The 25,591-nt window shown below is 35.6% G+C and overlaps 1 protein-coding gene across 6 annotated transcripts in view; it reads left to right on the top strand.

The window, feature by feature from the left end:
• LOC115441152 (insulin-like growth factor 2 mRNA-binding protein 1) overlaps positions 1–25,591 on the top strand; it is a 92,346-nt gene that overhangs the window by 54,063 nt on the left and 12,692 nt on the right. Inside the window, exons 1-4 of one of the 6 annotated variants that reach the window (XM_030165795.2) lie at positions 6,107–6,790; positions 23,366–23,536; positions 23,889–24,275; positions 24,372–24,615. In XM_030165795.2, the coding sequence (XP_030021655.1) occupies positions 6,693–6,790; positions 23,366–23,536; positions 23,889–24,275; positions 24,372–24,615 (900 nt within the window). In that variant the 5' untranslated portion in view covers positions 6,107–6,692. Of the gene's footprint in view, positions 1–6,106; positions 6,791–16,366; positions 16,743–23,365; positions 23,537–23,888; positions 24,276–24,371; positions 24,616–25,591 lie in introns of those variants that run through there. The other 5 variants (XM_030165797.2, XM_030165796.2, XM_030165798.2 and 2 more) reach the window with 5 other exon arrangements.

Raw genomic sequence — 25,591 nt, forward strand, 5'->3', positions numbered from 1 at the left:
ATCGACAGTCCCTATGCAAAGTATTGAATCTGCAAAATGCAATTTTGCAGATTCAATAAGGTGCGTTGGGGTTAAATCGGACGCTTTTTCGACGTGTTAAACAGTGTTCTCGATTTATTTTTTACAACGATTCTGTAGAGGTTATTATAATGAATCATTGACATGCCTACATGTTATTGAATATACTAAATGGTATATATTTTTTCAATTCATTATACATAACAGTTAATGTTTTATAAGGCTTTAAAAAGTACCATACTTTTAGAAATGTGTGAGAAAGATAGGACCTTCACAGGTATAGTTCGGACTACTATCTAAAACCGTGTATGTGTAACATAAAAAAAATTAATAAATATCTTCAGATATTTTTAGAAGCGAACTTTGTTTTTTTAATAGTTTTAGGCATACGATCTTACCTCATATGAGTGATACTGCAGATATTTTTAATAATATTCGAAGAAATAGTACATACACGTGTAAATAAATAACAAATACACAAAATCGACCATACACCTCAACTAAAAAAAAATACATAATTCATGAGTTCAGACGTCTTCGTGTATAAATTTTGACAAAAATTTGCAATATTTTACAAGTGCTAGATCCTTCTATTTTATCCGTTCTTTAATGACAAATAATTTTATGTGTAAAGATCGGATCTCAGGCAATATAAGGCGCGTTGGGGTAAGATCGTAGGAGGTATAACATCGTATAAATCAAATAACTCGTAATTTTGTTATAATTTTTGTTTTCGGACAACACTACCTGCGACCCCATCTTGTACCCTACGTTCCACTAGTTCACATGAGTGAATCCGTCAAGTAAATAATGTGTACGGTGCTAACAAACAGAATATCGGTGTTTTGTCGTTCCCTGGCAGATCCGGATTTACTATTTCTATTTATACGTGTATGTACTATTTCTTCGAATATTTTTAAAAATATCTACAGTGTCACTCATGTGGGGTATGATCGTATGCCTAGAACTATTAAAAAAACAAAGTTCGCTTCTAAAAATATCTTACGAAATTTTTAATTTTTTTTGAATGTTTATAAATAACTATCTAGATCAGAATATACTCTTTTTATGGATTTTCGAATCCCTTTAACATAGACGGTTTTAGAGAGTAGTCCGAACTATACCTGTGAAGATCCTATCTTTCTCACACATTTCTAAAAGTACTTACGGTACATTTTTAAAGCTTTATAAAACATAAAGTGTTATATTTAAGAAATTGAAAAAATATATACCATTTAGTATATTTAATAACATATAGCTAAGTTAATAATTCATTATGATAACTTCTACAAAATTCTTGTAAAAAAATTATTCGAGAACACTGTTTAACTAACACTTTGAAAAAGCGTCCGATTTAACCCCAACGCACCTTACATTGCCATGCGGATGATAAGTACTTACGGGACGAACGCGTTTTACTTGACAGCAGAATATTCTTATACTATCTCAACTAGTTTCTGAAGTTGAGTCTACTTAGGGGTGGGTCTCCGAATCGGGTAGTCAGATCCTGGTTAAGTTTAACCCTCTTAAGACACAAGTATGCGCGTGCACTGCGAAAAGAGAACCTTTTGTTATGGCTCCACAGATTTGAGAAGTTCCCCTTCAAATTTTCCGAGATTATTAAGATCGTAGGCGTCAGGAATATCGAGCGGCATCCAGTTTGAGAGTTACGGGGAAAGTAAGACAAAATTATCCTCAAAGAAGCTAGGTATCCTCGAAAGAGGTAAGCGGTAAGGTGCATTAGGGTTAAATCGGACGCTTTTTCGACGTGTTAAACAGTGTTCTCGAATTATTTTTTTACAAGAATTCTATAGAAGTTATCATAATAAATCATTAACATGGAAATATTTTATTAAATATACTAAACGGTATATATTTTTTCAATTCCTTATTAATTAATTTCGGACGGTTTTTCGGTGTGTTGCGAGGAGTCTCGAAAATATTTTTTCTCATAAAATATTTGAGCGGTACCGGCATTTTATACATGAAACTGGTTATTATTAATGCTACTTTATGTGATAATTTAATCATCTTCTAATTCTCTCTGTTAGCTTAAAAATAGATGATAATATCAGTACCTATAGAAATTTAAAACCCGTAGAAAAGATCGGACCTCCGCAGGGTAAGTTCGGACTTCGTTCTAATAACGCTTCTAATGCTAGTATGATAAGGTCCACAAAATCAAGTAGAAGTCTCAAAAATGTTAAGAAGAGCGAAAACCACCTTTTTTGTTTCAATGCACATAGCGCACCCGTTCTTGGTTAGGATCAACTGTGGTATATAGGGTGGGGCAAAAAGAGACAGCGTAGCCGCCAACATAGCTTAAACTAATAAATAACCATAGATTCGTGGTATTTTTTCGTTATACGATCTTACCCCGTATCCGATCTTACTCGAACCCACCTTAATAAATTTTTAGAAGCGAACTTTGTTTTTTTAACAGTTCTAGTTATACTATCTTACCTCATATGAGTGACACTGTAGATATTTTAAAAAATATTCGAAGAAATAGTACGTACACGTGTAAATAAATAACAAATAAACAAATCGACCATTCACCTGAACTAAAAAAATTACATAATAATAATTTCTTCGTGTATAAATTTTTAAAAAAACTTGCAATACTTATTTTACAAGGGCTAGATCGAACGATTTTAATCCGTACTTTAATGACAAATAATTGTATGTGTAAAGGTCGGATCTCAGGGAATATACGTGTTTCGTCAAATTTGAATAAAAAAGTCACATGATTTATTTGCTTTATGATACTATAACGCTACAAAATTAATTGAAAACAGTAAATACTCAATTAAAATTAGGCAAATTCTTGCATGGGGTTAATCCGGGTTTGCCAGGGAACGACGAAATACCGATATTCTGTTTGCTAGCACCGTAAACTTTATTTACTTGAAGAAATCACTTATGTGAACTAGTAGTGTTGTCCGAAAACAAAAATTATAACACAATTACGAGTTATTTGATTTACTTATAAGTAAGTACGATGTTATACGTCTAACGATCTTACCCCAACGCGCCTTATTTCATGCCAGAGCAAAGACTATAGCTTCACAAAGCACAAATCTAACCATGTCGTTTGCTACTGCTCGCACCTCTGAGCTAGGGCACCCAATTCTTCCACTCGACTACTCACAGAGACGCGTGCCTTGAATCGTAAACGATCGAGATGACAGTCATCTCCGTTTTACCACCGGACTACCCTTTCTCACAAGAAAGTTCATCGATTCCAGCTGGAAACGTCCATTGCCTGCAGTGTGCATTTCCTAAAATCTTTTAAGCACGTGCATACGTATTCAAATTGGAATGAACTTCCTCCAACGGTGTTTCAGCAACGCTACGAGTAGGCCTTCAAATAAAGATTTAAAACTTTTTTTTGCGGTAGGCAACATGTTTGTTGTACTCCTTGCATTACTGACGTCCAAAGCGACGATAACCAACTACTATCAGGTAGACCGTTAGCTCGTCGGCCTTCGACGGCAGTAAAAAAAAATAACAGATTATGCATGATTAACTGCTAAAATTCTTTCTATTTTATTTTCAGAACGATTTTATTCGGTTTTGTGTTATTAAAATACGAATGAAATTTATAGTTTTAAAAATGTTCGAATTTCTCAGATTTTAATAAAAAAATCATAGTTCTCGAATGGGCTTTACACTTCAATTTACTAGAAGCAATGACGTTTTACAAATAGACACGTCATACACTAACAAAATGGCACATAAAAACGGCGCACTATTTGCTATATTCACGTACTTACCTGTACATATAATTACAAATTGGGTCGAAGAAGGATTAAAAAGATGCAGCACACATTCGTTAGAATAGGATATATATATATCGACAGTTACGTAACGTTAGTGCCGCACGCTCATTGGCCGTTAAGTCGGGCAATTACCTTACTTTCGTCTTGCCAGTATTGAGCTCGGACAACGTATCTATGTAATAAAAACATCTTAGACTAGAAGGCTGTCATAAAACTACGTATGTTACCAACATTATCACAGTGATCTTAAGTTAGCTGATAAATACTTAATTTAAAATTTAAACTAGTTCTAATCGCCAAATATAAAAATGTGGAGGAGGTATCAATGACGTCTTACAAAAACATCTTAGGGAGATATTACTCATTTATCCATTTTAGACAAAAATCGAATGCGTGACAAAATTAGGGCATTTGACGGTAGGTAAGTATCTACGCATAATTCTAAGTTGTGAATGCCTTTGCGATATTACACACTAAAATGAATCACTCAATGACGTAAACGGCGTTGGGTTTTGTGCAAGAGTTGTATTTTGTAGCGGTTGTGTGGAGTTGTAGAGCCAGCTTTGTTTAGTGCGCTCGGTCTCGCCGCCCGAGCGCACGCATCTTTCTATATTATGCGAAGTCCCGCTTTAAAGTATTATTGCTGTACCTATAAATTATTATCCGGGTGTATTTAGTCATTTTTTTTTTCGAGTCAACTAACCGATTACTCATTTTTCCAACCTATTGAGAAGGTGTCTCTGACCCTAAGGCAGCGTTTTGCATTCATCGTTGTTATGATTTTAAGTACATTGTTCTTTCTTTCGGAATTTCTAGTGTTATAGGTGCCTAAAAGTCACTTTTATTTACCAGTCCGTAGACTCAAACTTAGGCGGTGTAAGCTGCCCTTCAACGTGAAGGGCGTTTTCTCTCGGTGAATTGACGTCTCGAATACTTGTAATTTTAAGGTGAAGCGGGACACGAGGCGGGCGACGCCTGTACCAGACGAAGTAGGCGGTGTCGGGCGACCGCCCTCTGCGGGCCCCGGGCGAGCGTTGTGGAAAACGCATGGGCGCGGGGCGCCGTCGCACGGACCCAGTAACAAATATACTTCACGAACTGTTATCGCGTTTTAGTGATTGACCGCAATCTGCTACCTATTATCGATAGAAACAAAGCGCGCTAGCTTTACCGTGTACCTACTCTCCTAAAAATCAAATCGTATAAAATTTTAATATTTTAGTATTTGCAAGATACAAAGTTTTATATACTTAATCTGAGTTTGTAAAATATTGAATAAATGTTTAACGAAATACTCATTACAATACAAACTACAATGCCTAATGAAAATACTAGAAATATCGAGCTTAAGAATAATCATATATCTACGTCATCGATAAGATTTATTTACTATTCGTGCAATACCTTAAGTGGGACAGATTCATCTAAGCATGTATAATACATACGCAAATACGAATAAAGCACAAGTTTTAAAGAAGTTACATTTATATGGGTTATATAAAAAAAACAATAAAAATTAGACCAAGAGTTTTAAAATTCGAAATCGATTGGCATCTTTATTCCGAAACTTTAGTAATATAATGCCAGGAAGATTTTTAAAATGTAAATTGATGCTTCGAATATCTGTGTTGTCATTTTTTTTTTGTTGCACAGATCTATGGTCCTTACTTAATTTAAATTTCTTATATATTGATATTAACATACATTCCAAGAGCAAGTCCTAGAATCACGAAATCGATAAAATGTGGTACCTATTCACAACGTACAAACGTTAATACGAGTGTTAAAATAATTTTATCCTGGTTTAAATTCTCTATTTGAAGGTACCTACTTAACATGTTATTAATTTTAATTAATAACATGTTAAGTAGGTACCTTCAAATTTTTTATTTTAATTATTAATTTTAATTAATAACATGTTGAGGAAGATAATATTACTTACAAGCAATATTCAGCCAAAGAAAGTAATAAATTTGTAATACTTATAGCTTAAAATTTCAGTATTTTTACATTGATTAATGAGTTCCATATAGTTAATTTTATACTTTTTGAAAAATTAAATTATTTTAATATTGGACGTAAGTGACTTTGTACACGACGGGCATTACCTAAATAAATTTGTCATAGCCCAAATACATAAGTATAACGTTATTTTGTATAAGGCATTTAAGCTCGCCAAGTTATGAAGGTGCGCGGTAAACGTTTATTTCGATAAAAGTTAAAGATCGATACTTGCGCTTCACTAAGGTGTGGCATGCTCTCCCCGCGGGCCCCGGCTCAGCCACGCCCAGCGCGCGCATTCTCAAACAGAATCCGCGCGAAATGGTTGCACGAAGAATCGACTAGAGTCGGCGTCGCTCGTTTCGTTTAGTTACGCACGTCACATCAGTTAGGCAGCTCAGTTGAGTAGTGATCTCGATAGCTGACGAACCGTACGCACTACGCACACGTGCCACTCGCGCCCATCCCTTCTCCCCGTCAAATTCGAAACGACCCCGCCGCGCCGCTCGCGTCTTGCGTCTCGCAGCTCGCAGCTCGTTCGGTGGTCGGTGACGCCGTTTGTCGACACGTTGTGCCGCCGACACTAGTCGCATTCGGTACCGTTCCGCCCGGTGCCTTGTCTACTTATATTATGTAATACGAAAATAAACACATTGAATACGAAACAAACACGTGTGCGAACAGAGCGGCATATTACCACAAATATATCGCTACACATTACCTACTAAATATTTCAAACTTCGGGCCCCTTGGCTTTTATTCTACCAAATCTACCGCGCTTAAAAATAGTGTTTTAAATTTTACATAAATAATAAGCAACGAACTGTTTATAATTTGTATAGTTGTATTTACGCCGTTTAATATAAACTTGAAACCAAATACTAAAGTGAAATGGCCAACTCAGTGGAACAACAATTTAGCGAGCTTAATTTATCACAAGAGGACCATGATCAAATATTTGAACACGACGATCACCCCCACGATCACAGGTGAGTACATTTTATTAATAAGTGATGATCTTATACCGAAATCCCAACCAAAGATAATATGAAAAATATAATATGTTAACGTGCCGCAGCTACATTAGCAATGCCATTTTGTAGATAGGTACCTACTTGCTAATTGTGAACACATACGTAACACTCTACATATTTAACATAACACAAAGATGCGCGTCGTTGCTATAATATGATGCACAGCATAATATCGTGTAGCATTGTTATTTTAACTATGAAAGTACACAGGCCACGCCTATTTACATAGTAAGTAACTATATTTAACAAATACGAAAAAATAAATTTGTGTGGAACACTTCAACAAGTTGCCCGCCTGTTAATACTAAATGAACACGAGGCTCTATTCGCCACACCAACATAACTAAAAGCTTTAATTCGTATAAGTATAAGCGATGCCTACCTACCTACAAAATTTATCGACATCAGCCACAGGGAGTACCCTGCTAATTACTGAATATATAGCTTCCCTAGATAATATATTATACTTAAGTATATACCTAACGGATTTGAAGAATTTACTTAGGCAGATAGCTAATCAATTGAGTCACTTTTATGTATAAGTAGTGTCTAAATTATAATAAGTACTAGGTATTTGTAGTTTCGCCCACGTTAAAAGGCTTTCTCGCTACCGATCCCTTAAATCCCTAGGTAGCGTTGCATAGCGCCATCTGTATGCCAGCGCCATCTATTTAGAAAAGATGAAGTAGGAAATATTTCTATGAGAGGAAATAGTGTACTTACCGGGAAGAAAAGTAGTCTTTATACATAATATATATTGATGTTAATTCACGGCATAGTCCGCCACTGTGTTCGTTCAGTTGATTCTATGTTTACTTTTACAAACTACTAAGTAACTTAACTTTAACGTGTCAATTTGGTGACACGCTTGAAAAACACGATGCATACCTTCTTTGTTTCTAATGCGGCGAAAAATAATGTAAAAATAACGCGTGCTTTAATTTTATTAAATATAAGTACTTATTCAGTTCACATCGTATAACTTTCGCCATTTAACGAATTATTGTTAGACCAAATACTCAATAGTGGCAAGAGGAGAGAACGAAATATTAACCTAACTTTGGGGACAATTTTATAATATGTATGACGCGGACTGTGTTAAATTGTCTCCAGGTTCCTACATACGTGGAACACTTTTCTCGGGGTAAAATTTTGACCATGTATTGCTGCCGGATAAAAGTATCTTCCCTAGTAAATTACTCTGCGCACTCTATAGTAGAAAACTCCGAAATTCGTTTGCAGTGTCAAATCGACGTCTAAGTTCATTAAAATATTTATAGATCATTGACAAAAAACATCCAGACTCGCAAACATCTTCATAAACTTTTCACCCGCCCCCTATCATCCTTTAGTCCCTGTCAGTAGCTGGGGTGGCGCTGCTTGTGTGGCTTACTTCAGAATTCAGATCAATAACGTTACCATAGTTATAGCAACCGCTACAGGCCGAACTAGCTAGTAGCTTACAGCTATATAAGTACATATTATAAATAATTATAATATATAATGTTATGTAGAGGCAGATTTAGGTGTAGGTATTTTATATATTTTTTTTTTCTAAAATACCTTACGTTTCAGACATAGAAAAATATATCTATTTATTATAATATATTATGTACATGTTTACATATATTAAACATACATAGATAGATTACACGTTTCTACTACTATCTCTAATCTACAGGAAACAAGTAGTAGAGTGCGTTCGGCTAATTTCGGACGGTTTTTCGGTGTGTTGCGAAGAGTCACGAAAATATTTTTTTTCTTATAAAATTTTTAAGCAATACCAACATTTTACACATGAAACTGGTCATTATTAATGCTACTTTATGTGATAATTATTCATCTTCCAATTCTCTCTGTAAGCTTAAAAATTGATGATAATATCTGTAAAGAAATTTAAAACCCTTAGAAAAGACCTCGTACCTTCGCGTGGTAAGTTAGAATAACGCTTCTAATGATAAGGTCCACAAAATCAAATAGAAGTCTCAAAAATGTTAAGAAGAGCGAAATCCACCTTTTTTGTTTCAATGCACATAGCGCAACCGTTAGTCGTAGCATCAACTGTAGTATATAGGATAGGGCAAAAAGAGACATCGTAATCGCCTGCATAGCTTAAACTAATAAATAACCATAGATTCGTGGTATTTTTAAAAGTACTTAGAAACTGAGTCTAGTGGTAGGGATTTTCATTTAAATGCGAGTTTTTCAATATTAAATATTTCCCTTGGAGAATAATTAAGGTGAACATGCCAATTTGCCGACTACCTCGGGTTGGCCACCATCTCATTTTAATACCGCGTTTACATTCAGCCTATTGCTGCCGCAACGACCAGAGGGGCATGGGGATAAAACTGGCCGACGTGAAAATGTAAACAGGTCATTTCCATTGTGTTTGAAGTTTCCGTTCGCATTGCCCGGCTAATCCCCCATTTGGCGGTTTTTCTAGCTGACATCAAAGCGCGACAATGCTGGCGGTGTTGCACATGGGTATTCTGAGCTGTTTTTTTTTTATCATAGGTTCTATTTTGGACCGCAAAAATTTGAAATGTGTTTGCGATATCCTGCAAGACTTAGAAAAGTCTCCAATTTCCTCGCAATACATATCTTTGAAGAATTTTGCCATGCTATTTCTGGAAAAAAAACATGAATATGCTAAATCTCCTAATTTAACTTTTTTTTATCTGAATCATCTGAATTAAGAGAAACAAATCTTGTTGTTATTTAATGTCACCTAGATTGTCAATATACTTAACAATGTGTATTAACAACTTATTATTATGCTGTTATGTCAGGCATATAAGGTCCAAAAGCTTTTTTTTTTATATATTGCCTCTGAATGCACGTAAGGCCGTTGATCCTGCGCACGATTTTTCTGCAGTCATGTCGGTTTGCCGTGTCACCGGACTACGAGAGTGAATCAACCGAGAGTGCACCTGTGCGGCGCACACACTTGTGCACTGTAATATCTCCTGCGTATTTTTTTTTCTTTTTTTTTGTGTCGCGGATAAAATACCTTATTACTACCGCCCAGCCTTCTCTGGGGGGCGACTGAGCGGTTATGTTGGGGTAAGCGTGCCGAGTCCCTAACACTGTACGCACCCTACGCACGGCTTACCAACTAAAACTCCGCGGCGGCCCTCTTCGGAACGTTTGGGACGGCTGTGGGCTTCGTCCGACGGAAGTGTCTTCAGTCTTCGTCCACAGCCGTCCCTGCGCGGTGCCGCCTAATGCGGCCGTCTCCTGAAAAATACTTAAATAATTGTGCTATTACGATTAATTGCTATCTTACACCATCTCGTCACGACTCTTTTGAATATATATTTTATTGACATCAAAATAGTTTTTTATTACTAAAATATATAAGTCGGGAGTCAGCGGATGGAGCGGGTGGGCGAAGCGACGCTGGCGGTACGTGAACTGTTTGTAATATACTAGTGAATATAGAATATGCTACAGTGTGTCGCGCCGCGTCGACGAGCGCATAGTGCGTCGGCTCTACGTGACGTATATTAACTTATATAATATTACAACTGTCCAGTGTCGTGTCGACTGTCGCCGTCCAGCCCCGTCCGCTGTTTCGCGAAACCATTAAACGGAACAGACGCGTGACGTGACGCGTGTGGCCTGTCGCCCCAATGTGGCCATCTGTCCTCCACTTACCCTATATAATGATACACAGTATAAAGGGTCGGGCCTGTTTCACAATTTATAAGTAGATGCTACTCGTTAGATGAATGTACAAGTCGAACAAATACAAAAGTCACACTCTAAAATTACGATCCCATACTTATCTATCTGTAATTTATATAAAAGCTGAAGTTAACAGCTAAAGCTGAGTTTATTTGAACGCGCTAATCTCAGGAACTATAAGTTCTCTAAGTCCTAACTAAGCTAAAAAGGTCGGATGAGTAATTCTATGCAGAGCTTACCCTCGACTATAGCTCACGTTGAGGAGACATCAAGCGGCTCAACCACACATTCAATATTTTTTGGCGTCAGTGCCTAAATAGTTTGATGACGATGAAAGCCAAAATAATATTCTTACGTCAATGCGACAGAAATCACAGCGATTTGAGAATTACCTCTTGACTTGGCCGCATTATTAATATCTAGTGCGCAGGGCATCATTCTTATATCCTTTTAGTTCGGCTACAGACAATACTTAACTGCATTGTACACAATGTACATTATGGTGGGTGATTAGGGTTTAAAACAAGATAACATTATTTTTTGAGCAATGCGCATGCCTACGCACTTACAATCCTTTTTTTAAGTGAATTATGACCGACTGACCAGGGTATTAGGCGCTATTATTAGCTTTTCAATGCCAGAGGGACACTTAGTACCCCACCTTGTAAACCATAATATTGTATAAAGTAATTGAACTATCTGAATAGTTTTTTATTTAATTTAAGGTGTAGTCAATGATAAAGCTCGACACTTGTTCCGTCTTCGCGCCGTATTCTATTGTCAATTTAACTTACATGAGCAAAGAGATTTCTTGCGAGTGATTTAGTTTGTTACTAAAGCAGAGTTGTATATAAGAGTTATATAATGTGGGGTACGATGCAGTTGTTGCGGTCCGCTGTACACCTGCCGGCAGGTGTGTGAGCTCTTGTGATGCGATACGCACGTGCCGCCACCCGCCAGTCGCTACCACCATCATGCCACTACAGATTTGATTATTTACAAACCTGTTTTTCATTGGATTTATTTAGGCATATCAGAAATCTGCAATATTAATTTCAACTGTTAGATAATTATTTCATAATTACTTTATTGTATTACGAACGCCGAGGGATGTGTGGTCAACATAACGGCTACCAAACGTACCTGTTAGGCGCTACCTACATCCAGTAAGTGCCTCAACTTTTATCGGGTCGCGCGCTGAACGCTGAACTTGGCGGTGCATCGACACCAATTGAGAATATTTTGCCCTAACCGTTCATAGTTCTGCGAGTTATGTTCTTCTGACCTGCTAATCACTTCGGCTATGTCGATGACTCTTTTTTTCTACTGATGCAGAAATTTTATAAACTTCTGGTTTATCCTGGTTGATCTCATAGAGGAACAATATAGCCCTCAATGGCCCTCTGAGCGACTAATTTGAAGGTTTCTCGAACTCCCAACCCAACTTATATTTTATGTACTATTGCAGCATATTAAGCTATCTAAATATTCACAGTGAATGAACTTGAGCAGATCAAAGGCGGAGTCCGCTGCCTGGAAACAATTTTAGTTAACTGACTTTACCATAATGGTTTCATGTAAATCAAAGGAAATGTTTCACCTTTGTGGGGGTCACAAATTATAGCATAAGTACTTTTCAGATAGACCTAGTACGTTTTGATATGATTTGGAATTAGAACAGAAAATAAATGTAGCAAGTCTTATTTGAGTTAATTAACAATACATCAAAAGGATGTATTGATGATGATTGATTCGTTATTATAGATATTATAATAACTAGTAGATTGTTATAAAACATATCATAACATATCTATCTATACTTGTCTTAAATCACCCGAAAACAGATTCTTTGAATAGATAGATAATAGAGCTCGAGGCTCCTTTTTCACCTCCTGGAATGTGCGTACGAGTATTGTAGGGAGCCGCGCAACACGGTACCTCACTGACTGGCATTTACAGTTCGGTTGTTCTCGGTAATGTTCGGTTCTCGTCGGGCCATGGGCGCAGAGCGGCCACCCGCTCCCGGCCTCGACACCCCGCACCGCGCCGCATAGCTCGCCCGTACTTTATTCGTACCCGTTAAAATGTACTTTCTTCATTCTTGTCTTATTATACATAGTAATTGTTTCGCGTCTTATAGCAGCGTGTTGTAAGTCATACTATGACCTTCCTTAATAAACAGACTAAAATGTAAAAATATTTTTTTTTTGTGCCTAGCAGTTCCAGACACAAGCGCGGGCATACATGCCAACAAAAAAAAACTATCGCAGAATCGTAATATTTTATTATAACTTCATTATTAAATACTTCTATGTTATTACTTAAATTGTTTGTCATTGTTAAAAGAACAGGGTTTGTATAAAAAAAAAAAAACAAAGCAATGTGAAGAGTTTACAATATGCGTGATATTTATGCCAGAAAACACGGCCAGTAGCGGTACTGTGTATGCCGGCCCCTCTAGTTTTTTTGTAATTTATGAATGGGGGTGGGTTTCCGATGGTTTATATTTTGTTTCACAACTAGTCCATATTTAAGACCAATTTTACATGCAAAATACATATATTTTAAGCTTAAGGCAACGCAAACGTAGACAAATTGATCTATATGGGTGCTATCGTGTAGGGAATGCGATCTTACACGATTTTAGTCCTAGCCGAGATTTCGCGATGAGTCGCTCCTAATTTCGCAAACTTAAAAGTAAACTGCGGCCGAATGCTCTTTCTACGAGTACACCTATCCTCGTAGCAGTGACTGATTAACACATTAACATTTGCTGCAAGTAGGCTGTTTAAATTTTGCCGCTCCTTCTGACCTCTGTATTTCGATGCCCTACACGGACTAAACATATTTTAGAATCAAAAGCCTAAAAAATGAATCATTGTTTTTAAAATTATCTATATTATTATTATCGTACATTCATTCTAAACCTGTCCAGTTAATGTTCTAAACTAATAAAATTTAAGTATTCTGTTTAGTAAATTTTCTAGGCTTCTAAATAATTTAATCCATGTAATCAAACATACAGCATCATACGAATTTCTAGTAAGCAAAATACTGGTATTAACAACATTGGAGTTATTTTTGTTAGGCACCGATTCCAAAATGTATAGTTAATGTTAAAATATTTTTTGGTTTTTAGTGGTTTTTAAGGCGGTATAATTTTGTAATTTCCAATGAATAAAGTTTGGTAACTTAAGAAATCTAATTGTTGCTAAAGCTTGATAATTTTTGCTAGATTTTATTCCTGATTCAATATAAACAATAAGGGATTAAATGGTGAAATCTAGTAACATTTAGGTATTTATGAATTTTTTATTCCTGTAAGACAAAAAAAAATTTTTGGGCTAAATTTGCCGCCCCCTAAAATCTGCCGCCCTAGGCTCCAGCCTACTCAGCCTGCTGGTAAATCCGCCACTGACTCGTAGGATGGCAGATATGTGCAAACTGGAACAGTTAACATTTAAGACCTCGGGCGTAATACAAATTTATTGATTTTTTAATGAGCTATTGGGCTATTTCATTGCCGTCAATGATTTTTGTAACTTCTCGTCAATATAAATATTTTTTCTAGTCGTAGAGAGGTCAGAAAGCGGCACATCAACGGCAGTTTTTTCACTTTCGCTTAGTACTTTCCCCGCTCAATCTCGCAAGATCTCATACAAATATGTATGAGACTTTGTCTAGTAAAATATGGACTAGATTGCTTTCCCTGGTTCTAGACGTTTGACATGTTTGTACAAAATCAATGCAAGCGGCTAGTTTTGTGAAGGTCTTTTGCGCTGATTTGCTTGATTACTTTTTATTATGTGTGAGACAAGTGATGGTGACCGACAACGACTACTGTGATAAGGCCTACGCCAAGAGTTCTACACACGTTAGTGTTTGCCTTGCATGCTTGGCTAATGCCAAATAATATCACTACTGGTATACCGTACACGCTACAGTTTGCGCAAAATTGTTCGTTTGGGGGCTTATTTGCAAATCTGGACGTAGGGCACAACGAGACCGAATGTAAACTGGATGCGTTTTATGTCCTTCCTCTGTCCAAGTGAAACGTAGCGACAAATTAAATACATAACATGTATTACGTAATAAGACATAATTTTTAATACTGTTCCGCACGAATCAGTATAATATAATAAATCACCAGCAAAACAATCCTCATGTCGAACGACGCGACTGTATGCGCATAAACGCACGATATTATGCCCAGTCTGTGGCTTCTTCCATGGAAGATTTATTTACTTATATTTATAATTCTTTCGCGAGTTCGGACGATTGAATTTCGTACTAAAACTTATCCAAACTGCGACTGGCTTTTTTGAATGATTAAGGTTATAGCTTAAGGTCCATTTTTCATACATTTTGTTTCACCTTTAATCTGGGTAACTAAACAAGTATTGACAAGTAAAGAATTTAAATTCACGTCTAGTTAGTGATTAGTTCTCGCAGTTGAAAGAAAAACGTAAAAATAATTCATATGCATGGATATTTCGGTCTTTAAAATTTCGTCGTATTAAATTAGACCTTAAGCTATAACCTTAAGCTTTACGACACTGGCTTAATTTATGAAGAACCTTCCTCTTGTGCACAAGCTTCAGCTCTATAACATTATGGTATCAATTAGATTTAATAACAATAATAATAAAAGTTACATAAGCTTTACACATTTTATAATTAAAGCATTTCTAAATAGATACGTTTATATCGGTGACGACATCAGACGAAACAACACTTTAAGTTCGGCCATAAAATTTAATCTATGACGACGGTCTAAAACAATGCAGTCTATCGTCGAAAGTGTATAGACGAGGACATGCTATTGTGTAGTGCCGTTCGGGGTGAGACGCTGGCGCCTAATTAGCCTACGTGTATCAGAGTAGTTGTGAAGCAACAATGTTATTCGGATAACTACTAAGCGCTTCGGTAGTCTTTGGTAAATATAAAACGCGATAATAAGTTCCAATAGTAATAATAACACATTACATAGGGTAAATTTTTCTCATTCTCTTCATCTTTCAGACTGGGTTAAAACAAAAGACAATAGAATATTTAATGTAAGAAAACGTATTTTTTGTATCTTGCTTCAAAACACCGTTCAAAACAAGAAAGAAAAATATATTATCTTTTTCTGTATATAATTTACATAAGGTAGGGTCTAGGGAATAATATTACTATACTAGTATATATACAACGCTGTTTGTATTGTAATTACGTTTGGGAGGTAGTAGGCCATTGACTTTCATTCTCTTTTACTTAATAAAAATAATTCCAAGACTGACTGACTTTTAGACATCAGTATAATGTTATTTTATTTGTCATAGTACTACGCGTACTACTACTAGTAATAAAAACAGCCATTATAATATCTTAAATTTATTTAGGTCAACTTAAGCTATAAAAATGTTGATTTCGAAAAAGCTCTGTTCTGCAAAGTAATGGCAAGATGGTAATTTTTTTTTATCATAAGCAACAATACTTTCTATTTTTCAAGTTGTTTTCATTCAGCATAAAAATAACATTCTGTTTGTAAGTTATAAAATATGCATTCTTACTCAAAATTATAATCTTGTTAACTTACAAGATTGCGATAAGTTGTTACCAGAATATTAAAAAATTAGACTATTTCTTTACGGTTTCATCTATTGAAAACAAATGTTTTTAATACCCTTACTACTATCGACGATTAACGTACAACTTAGTGTATGAATGGTTTACTGACGTTAGTTTGCAAAAAGGACGAGATTAATTGCGACTAGTGAATGGATTATAGGTTTTATCAGTAGGAGTATGTGTGCGACGGGCTGGTGGTGGGTGGTGGGTGGCGGGCAGCAGTCGCGCGGCAGAGGTCGTTTTGCATTGCAAGTCCGTACCGAACCCGCGTCGCAACTCGCGTCCGCCGCACACCCGGTACTACTCAGCTCGGTTCACTGTTCGCTCGAACTTCAGTCACACGGCAACACTCGTAGTTGCACTACTGCTCTTGTGCGAATGTGGCATTTTTTATATTAATTACCCAATAAGTACTGTCACTTTGACAAATCTCTGTAAGCAAGTCACCCTTGATGTTACTAATCTTGACGGGAATTGTTCTTTGGTGCAACTATTCTCTAACAAAGTGGTGCAATTGACTGCGTTGGTGAGCAACTTCAGCGGGCGCGTGCTGTGTTACATTTCACAACCGGCTTATGGCACACGTAATGGCGAAATACCGCAGGTATGGTGCTTAATCAGTACCTACAGGTAGGTCGTGTACGCCTAGTTTTACTATGTATTCATGGAGTTGTGACCTATGTGAGTTAGTATCGATTTTGTACACTTGTATCATTGTTCTAACTCTAATTCAGTTACCTGTATTCGAAAATATTGAACAATATTTATGATGGGTCAATAAATTGAATGCACATGAACACGTGGTGTGTAAAATAAAATGGCGGCGAGGCGCCGGGCAGTGACGCGCTGCGCGGCACAGTTCCATGAATCATTGGCATAGAACGCGCCGGTCGACTGCCTACAGAGGCAGTTTTGATAAAATGCTTATGTACTCGTCAGACTTGTATAAGCGATCGCGTTGAGCTGATTGTAATACTATTTTTTTTACTATATCGAGTGTTAAATCCGAGGCCGGATATAATTACAAACTGAGAATCTATTTAACAAATAAAACGAATATACTATATGATACATACCTAGGTCAATTAAAACTATGTAGAGACAACTTTATCACATTTTTATCAGTTTTATTTCTTCAATTATTTTATTAGGAACCTTAAATAATTAAATAATAAATTTAATTATTCTGTGCAATGAGATAGTACCATAAATAAAGACTTAAAATGCATAAAAAATTCATAGTAAATATGCATAATAAAAAATAATATGCATAGCAAAACATACAGTTTCGTAAAATAAATAACGCATTTTCAATATATTAAAACGTATTCGAAGGGTTTACTTACGTACCAAGAAAATACAATCAGATGTTTAAAAATAGATACTTTAAATAAGTCCTCTAGTCTATTGACTCCCAATCGATATGGACGATATTGATTGAGGGTGGAATGACCGCAACATTATGAACACGCTGCTCCAATGGCGTAAGCACCTCGATACTTATAACTCCAGTTTTCTTTAATAATTTGCATTTCAATATGTATACGTATTTCTCAAGTACATTAAATTTCATTGTAAACAGAACTCCAGACCTTGTACATATAATAACGACTAATTTATACTTAAAATTACTTTTAATTTAACAAAGGATAATAATTGTTATATAGAGTAATGTCATTGCCCGCGTTATCTAGATAATGCGTAAATTGGTGAAACGTCAGCGGCTAAAGCCCCGCCCACAGCACCACGGTATGGATTTCGGAACGGTTGCTAAAGGGCTATCTTCTGAAACATAGACCGCGTCTATGATAGTTTACACCCCTTTTCATTAAATAACAAATTTATATTATTGTTACTTACTTTAGTTAGCTTTATGTACATTTAAGAAATTGTAAACATTTAAGTACTACTTTGCGGAATTGATTTTAAATTAGGGTCATTACACCGGTTAGCGGCCAATTGTGACCACTATTTTAATCATTCGATATAATACTTTTTTTTTATTTACATTAAACATAATTCAATATCAAATAATATTTACTTAATCATCACTTGATTTTTTTATTATACGAATAAAATCAGAAAAATATATTAGGAATTTTGTGGTTGACTTCTCAACATAACTACTTAAACAACTCATTTTAATTTGTGGACATGACATTTTCTTAACTCGAGTCTTCGTGGTCGCAAATTGCCATCGAACATACTTGTGAACTATCTCAGTTAGCGACCACTTTTCATAAGTTGAATTGGACTGAGTTTTATGCATAAACATGAGGTCATTAATTATACATTTGCATCGTTAGGGGTTTTACGACTCAACCATACTTTTTACAACCATATACTAAATATTAAAAACAGAATAAGCAAAATAAAATAAGATTTTGCGAGTCAGACGACTACATAGGCGCTTTCTAACAAATATGCATTTCAGTATTCCCACCGCGTTTTAGTTAATACAAGGTAAAAAAAAATATTTAAAAACTATAAACAATTGAAATTAACACAAAAATAAAATGTATATTAATTAGGTAACAACATTTATCTTTGAATGCCCCGCGCCTAACGTTTTTAATATTTTACTTGCATTCCAATGTCTCAGTCCACACGTAAATTAAGCATACAATTTTTATTTTAGACTAAGCTTTTGGTCTCATGTTGTTAAATATTATGCAGCAACTATTCATATACTTAACGTAAAAATAATACTATTGATTTTTATTTCTAAAAGTAAAATTAGTGTATTTTATTATTAAAAATGCTATTCAGGCAAGTAGTCGTTTACTGGCTGGTCGCGAAACCGGCGCAATGTCCTCTATCATCTTAATTCATTGTATTTGCTGGTATTGTTACTGTTAATGGGCAATCTAGTGTCACTTAATGTTAGCAAGCGGTGTGCTAGTTTAGTTTTATCATTTATTTATACATTTCTACCCGTATTTATACAAAAAACACTAATTATAGATTTAGTAACTTCTCCCACTGAACTGTTGTCAGTCGCAGGTCGCAGCGTTTAACGTAAGCGTAGCTTCCCTCATCTGTTTATTCTGTGTATTGTGCACGTGCTATTTGATTGTTATGAAGTTTTACCCGCTAGTGAAATGTGACTATTGTGACTACAAATAAACGAAAGGACGTACATACAAAGATGGATACATTACAAGAAGGATCAAATTTGTATTCAAAAGTAGAATAAATAAAATATATTTCAATTATTTATTATTGTACATCAAAGGTGAAAATACAAACATAAAATAGGAATAATAATAAAATTAATGTTTTTTGCACTATACTTATGCTTCCATGCTCGACTGTTAACGTCCAACCTAGCTACCTAGTCTACTACCTAACAGCGGATGTAAGTCCTGTTGCATGGAATTTTGGATTTACATTTAAAAGCCCGTCATTATGAAACATAATCAACTTTCCTAGTTTTTGACTTTCAAGGTCGGTTAAAGGCAAAATTCTATTATTTAAAATATTTTACACAATACTTCGTAATATTTTCACAAAAGCCACCTGTTGGCGCTATTCATAGTTGTTGCATATTTAATCAGCACGCTTAGAAAAAATATTTTGGTCAATACACATTTACTTGCTCATTCAGACACGGCGGAAACCGTGCGGATGCCATTTGCGTTATTTCCGTGGGGCTGTTTATATCAGACCCTACATTGGCCGACAACGTCTCTGAGAAAACGTTCACCGGACGGAGCGTCCACAACCCTGCTCATAGGAAATTTTGCTATAGCACGGCCCCGTGCGGCAATTCACGGAGTAGGGTTGTCAACTTTTCGTTCAAATAATAATAAACAAAAATAAATCCCGTCTGCCATGTTCCTCGATATTATAATTTTTTTAAAGTTTTTAAGAAAATCGCTCGGTAAATTGGAAACATTCGAATAATTATTTAAATTTTGCGCTTTTGACAATTTGTGACTTTGACTTTGATTTTTTTTAGCGAATTCATTAATAATTAATAGAATATTATTCTGTTTAACGATTAATCTAGTTGTGACAAATTGAAAATGGCAGCGCCATATTTTTAGGCAATCTGATAGCCTATATGTTAATTCAGGACATATATGTTCAGCTGTTTTCTTCGTTTATTTCTAACAAACATCACATTTTCGTATTGACTAAGTAAGAAGTAAGATTTACACATACCCACATTCGCTAAAGTATTCAATATGACCCAAACTCTAGTATGTTCGATTTTAACAATTGATTATAATGGCAAATAATAAGAAATAGATTTTTTTGTGAAATCAGCAATAAAATTGATATTCAAATATTGCAAAGTGTATGAATAGGCACGTAGTGCAATAATGGATTCCTCTCTTTGTTTCTTCGCATCATAATTTTTTATGACGTCACAACAATATAAATGCGTCCCCTTTTCGTTACATTTTAAATTTGGTAATATATTCTAAAATGTCTGATATGAGTAAAATACACATAAAGATGGTAACCATAGTCCGCTAAATTCTGAAGCAAATGTTGCGTTTTGCGGGTGACAGGTATCTGGAATCTTATAGAGAATTATTATGATATCGTAACGTAATTATCTCATTTTAACGAGAGAATATCTAAGCAGATGCAACAACTATATTGTCACAATATCAAATAAGCTTCCTGTCTTCTCAAGCAAAAATAAGAAGAGGTTTTTAGGTACAGTAATTTGTGGAGACCGCAAATATTTGCCGTATGACCATTGCCGATGTGACTGTAAATTAAAGTAGCATGCGATACATTTTATTATATAAGTTAGGTTACTAATACATTTTGTTATATTTGTTTTTGTTTAAAATAAAACAAAATGTATTAGTAAAATATTTTTTACGAATTGGGATTTGGGAGATGTAGGTCTAAAGATTAGTTAGCGTATAAACAAATAAATCAAATCTATCCAGCTTTTTATAACACAGTAGATAAAGTGATACACCTAACAAAATCGTAATCTAGTAAAAATACTACATTCAGCAATTATTTAAATAGATCATGAATCTAATCTCATTAAATAATTAATTTGCATCTCTCAACTTATAATTAAACTACCTATGTCTACGCATTTAACATTTCATGTTCTGTGAAGTGTAAGCGCGGCGTGTATATAATTTACCGATGTTGGTATCTGGCGAGTGTGACATAGTAAGTAGATAGGTGGATTTACACTCGCTACGAGGGGTCATGCATCGAACGGGTGCAACGGAACGGCCGTTGTGAATGGCGCGCGAGCTAAGCGTTGGAGGGGGAGGGAGGCAGAGCGGAGCGTCTGGCAGGCCGCGGGCGTAGTGACGAGGACGCGATGATGTCATCTCCGGCCGCACCGCCATTTTGTAACCGATGATATGCACTGTGTACTGTGTGTCGATTTGTTGTGGACACATATATCAGTATCTCTACCGACTAACCCGCTCCTCTAATATTTATAATTATCTGCGTTTATGATGAAAAAAATATTTGCATACTGTCTAAATGTACTTACAAATAAACTGAACATTTCTTCTTACCATAATTTATACCAAACGAATTTGCAATAATTTATTGTTTGTAGGCGAATATATATTTTGACACACTTCTAAATTATAAAGCTATAAGCGTTTTACATAAACATATGAAAGGACATAGAAAAAAACATAATATGCAACAAGATTGACGTTATCGTGTGAGCTTACCTCAACGCATGATAATAATTAACAGTTGTTTCGCGTTATAGTGAAGATAAACCGCCAACCACAAGTTTGCACAATATTTATTGATATTCAAGAATTGATAACAATCATTGAATGATTTTTTTTGTGAAGTTACGTTTCTGTATACATAGCTAATGGAGTTAATAAATGGAAATGTAAAATCAAAGCGTACAATATAGCAATGCCTATCGGAATCAATTGCATGTTCGATATTGAATACAATGGCATTCATCTTTATTGCTGCGATTGTCTTAATGGCCATCACATAGTAAAAAGCTATAGTCGTGTGGCAGATGTAATTTACTACTACTCATCACAATACGGACTGTAATTATTCCGAATATCGCGTCCTGTTAAGGCACCTAACACTGATAATATTCAGAGTTGTAATATATTCTAGTTGCTATTCATAATTTGTAATCACCAATGTAATTCCTTAAGTATAATTCGTTCCTTATTTATTAATTTTATTACATTTTCTTTGAAATTGAAATATAGTGGAATATCAATGATTCCAATTCATGAAAACGATATAAATCTTTTTTTTATTATCATAAGAAGAGTGATCGATTGTCATCAATTATTTACAAAAAGTTTTCATGTCAATTGCCCATTCTCCTACTTTACGCAATAAGCTTCCGTGGGTTTTTTATGAGACAGGGGCACTACCGCAGTGGAGTCAACTTATTGATGGTGCAGAGTATAAGAACATGTCTATTTACCACGTTATTTCTACTTTAATATGTATTTATATAAATGAATACATCACACCTAGTGGTATGTAAAACATAGTACATAATACAAATTTGTCTTATAAATTAATTGCATTCTATGTATATTGTATTTCACACTAACTGGTATTCGGCGCGTTGCTTCCGCAGAAGAAATTTATCTTGATTTCGATAATTTTGTATTCATTTAATAGTTTCTAATAACAAGTAATAATATCTTACTAAAACTCTGTTCTTAACATCTCAGTACTTCAACGGTACTGGCAGACACATTTAATCAGTATTTGCTGGTACTACTACACGCGCACCACCTACTGTAACTCTCGTGCAAATGCAAGGAATAGGTTGACGATAGCTATATTACAACCAGTGATATGGAAGCGCATAAACACACGAACAAAATAAAACAGAAAAGCTTATGTAATACTGTTATTTTATTTCTATCAATTTTTTACACTTCAGAATAATTTTATTTATAAACCTGTTGTAAAATCTATTGTTATTTAATCGCGGGGCTCCCGTTATCTGTACACTATGATATGCTATCGAGAAGTTCAAATCTAATTTAAAAAAAATAAACAGTATATTGAGATTCATATTTTTCTTGGAAAAGTTGTAATATCTTGAATTAAAATTCGTTACGTTTACAGGAGATGGGTTCAGAAAATGTTCAGCAATGTTATTATATTATTGGTATTTCGTAAACTGGTTGTACTAAAATGGTGTATTGATACTTTCGTTAGGTAGTGTAAAACAAATATAATGAGTAAAATATCAAGTCCTAATGTCGCTTCTCGCAGCCGATCACCAAAGGTACTCATCAGTGGGCTGCCCATGCATGCCCGGTTCGAGAACATCGAGCCACTGCTCACACAATACGGGAATGTGCAGCAATGCGACAAAGCGAATTCCCGCGATGTTAACACCCAAGCGGTGTTCATCACGTTCGAGAACCCGGATCAGGCACAGCAGTGAGTATTGTTGACAGTTTGGCGTACATGATGCGTCAGAATTCGGAAAAATCTTCTTTGTTTCCATTTTCCGCTGGTATGCTTGGGATGGCTTCTTATCTTCTTCCTCTTACACTTTGTATGTCATCTGTGTGGTTCACGCTTAACTGTTAACTTAAGTGCCTATGCCGAAATCTCCTCTTCTTAAGTCTAAAGCATGTGAAAATAGTTCTGTCCTTCACAGTTTGAATTTGTTTTGTTTGTAAGGCGGTTACTTTGAATACGCCAGTGATTACTCGGATAACCAAAATTCATGTGGTGAAATAATATAATGAAAGAATCTTTTATTCAAAGATATATTTTATTGTTTCAGGGCCATTAATGGTCTAAACGGGATAGAACTTGAGGGTTGTCGCATTAAAGTGGAGGCTGCGGAGCAAAACACTCGAGGCGGGCGGCGGGGACGTCCCGGTGGCGGCCGGGGTGGCGGCGGCGCTCCGGGCGGCGGCTCGCGCCCCACGGACTTCCCACTGCGTCTGCTGGTACAGAGCGACATGGTCGGCGCCATCATCGGCCGCCAGGGCAGCACCATCCGTCTGATCACGCAGCAGAGCCGCGCTCGTGTAGATGTCCACCGCAAGGACAACGTCGGTTCGCTTGAGAAGGCTATCACTATTTATGGCAACCCGGAAAATTGTACCAATGCTTGCAAGAGAATACTCGAAGTGATGCAACAAGAGGCCAACAACACCAACAAAGGGTAAATAATACTTACCTCATACTCACAAGGAAAAATTATAACAATAATTTGATGATAAATATGGCCACTAACAATGTCATCTTTTGTCTATTTTAGTGAGATCTGCTTGAAGATTTTGGCGCACAATAACTTAATTGGCCGCATCATCGGCAAGGGCGGCAACACCATCAAAAGAATTATGCAAGAAACTGAAACAAAGATCACAGTATCTTCAATCAATGATATCAGCAGCTTCAACTTGGAACGGATCATAACCGTAAAGGGAACCATTGAAAACATGGCCAAAGCAGAGTCGCAAATTTCCTCTAAGTTGCGCCAGAGCTACGAAAGTGATCTGCAGGTGATTATAAGAATCAGATGACGATATATTTCCCTTTTGTGTTTTATCCTGGTCAAAATATTATCATTTACCTTTTTAATTAATCGCCATAATTTTCCACCTTTTGCCTATAATCAAGTGCATGATGCCTCAAGTAACCATATGCTTTATTAGGTCTATGAGGATTAATAGGTTTATGAGAGTGCTCATTTGTATATAAAATTCTCGCTATAGCTATTATTCATTATTTTCTATTAAATCCAGTTTGAGTATTGTCAGTTCACTGATATTTAAACAATCATTGTATATAATTATAGCAAAACATATTAAACTAAATAGTATTTCTTGAAACTTGGTTTCTTCATTAACAGGAAATATTACTTCTTGATTTCTGATTGAAACAACAAAATATGTACTTATTTCAAGCTGACAATAGTCTGCCATATTAAAATACGTTAACCGTCAAAACAAATTTGAGCCATTATGGTTGCAATCGCAGCGTTTATTTTATATATTGTAGGTATTTTACATTTTTGTTCCCGGCTAAGCGCAAGAACATTACTTTATAATCGGCCAATTCTATTTTAACCGCGTAACAGAAACACAATATTCGATCGATCGATGGGTCTGCTAATGTAATGGCTAACATAGCAAAGTTTTGTGTAGGTGTTAGTAATTAACAAAATATGATATAAATGACTATGGCCCCTTAGTGTTAGGATTCGTATAAAGATGGTCCTGTATTAGTTTCTTATGTCCAGGCTTATAATGTCTGGGTATTTCTCATATAATTTGTTCTGGAAAAAATCGTAAAATAAACGAGGAAGTTAAAACTTCCCAAGCCGTTTAAGACTGTCTTGTGCTGATTTTTTATGTAAATTGTAGGATTAACGCAACAATGAAAATGATTGTAGTCATTTATTACGTAAAACTCAAAAATACACATATTTTGAGTGTTTTAATGGTTCTGAGTGCTTTAAGGACAGTGACGCTATAA

The sequence above is a fragment of the Manduca sexta genome, chromosome 27, assembly GCF_014839805.1.
Source record: "Manduca sexta isolate Smith_Timp_Sample1 chromosome 27, JHU_Msex_v1.0, whole genome shotgun sequence".
In the NCBI taxonomy this organism is placed as follows: Eukaryota; Metazoa; Arthropoda; class Insecta; order Lepidoptera; family Sphingidae; genus Manduca; species Manduca sexta.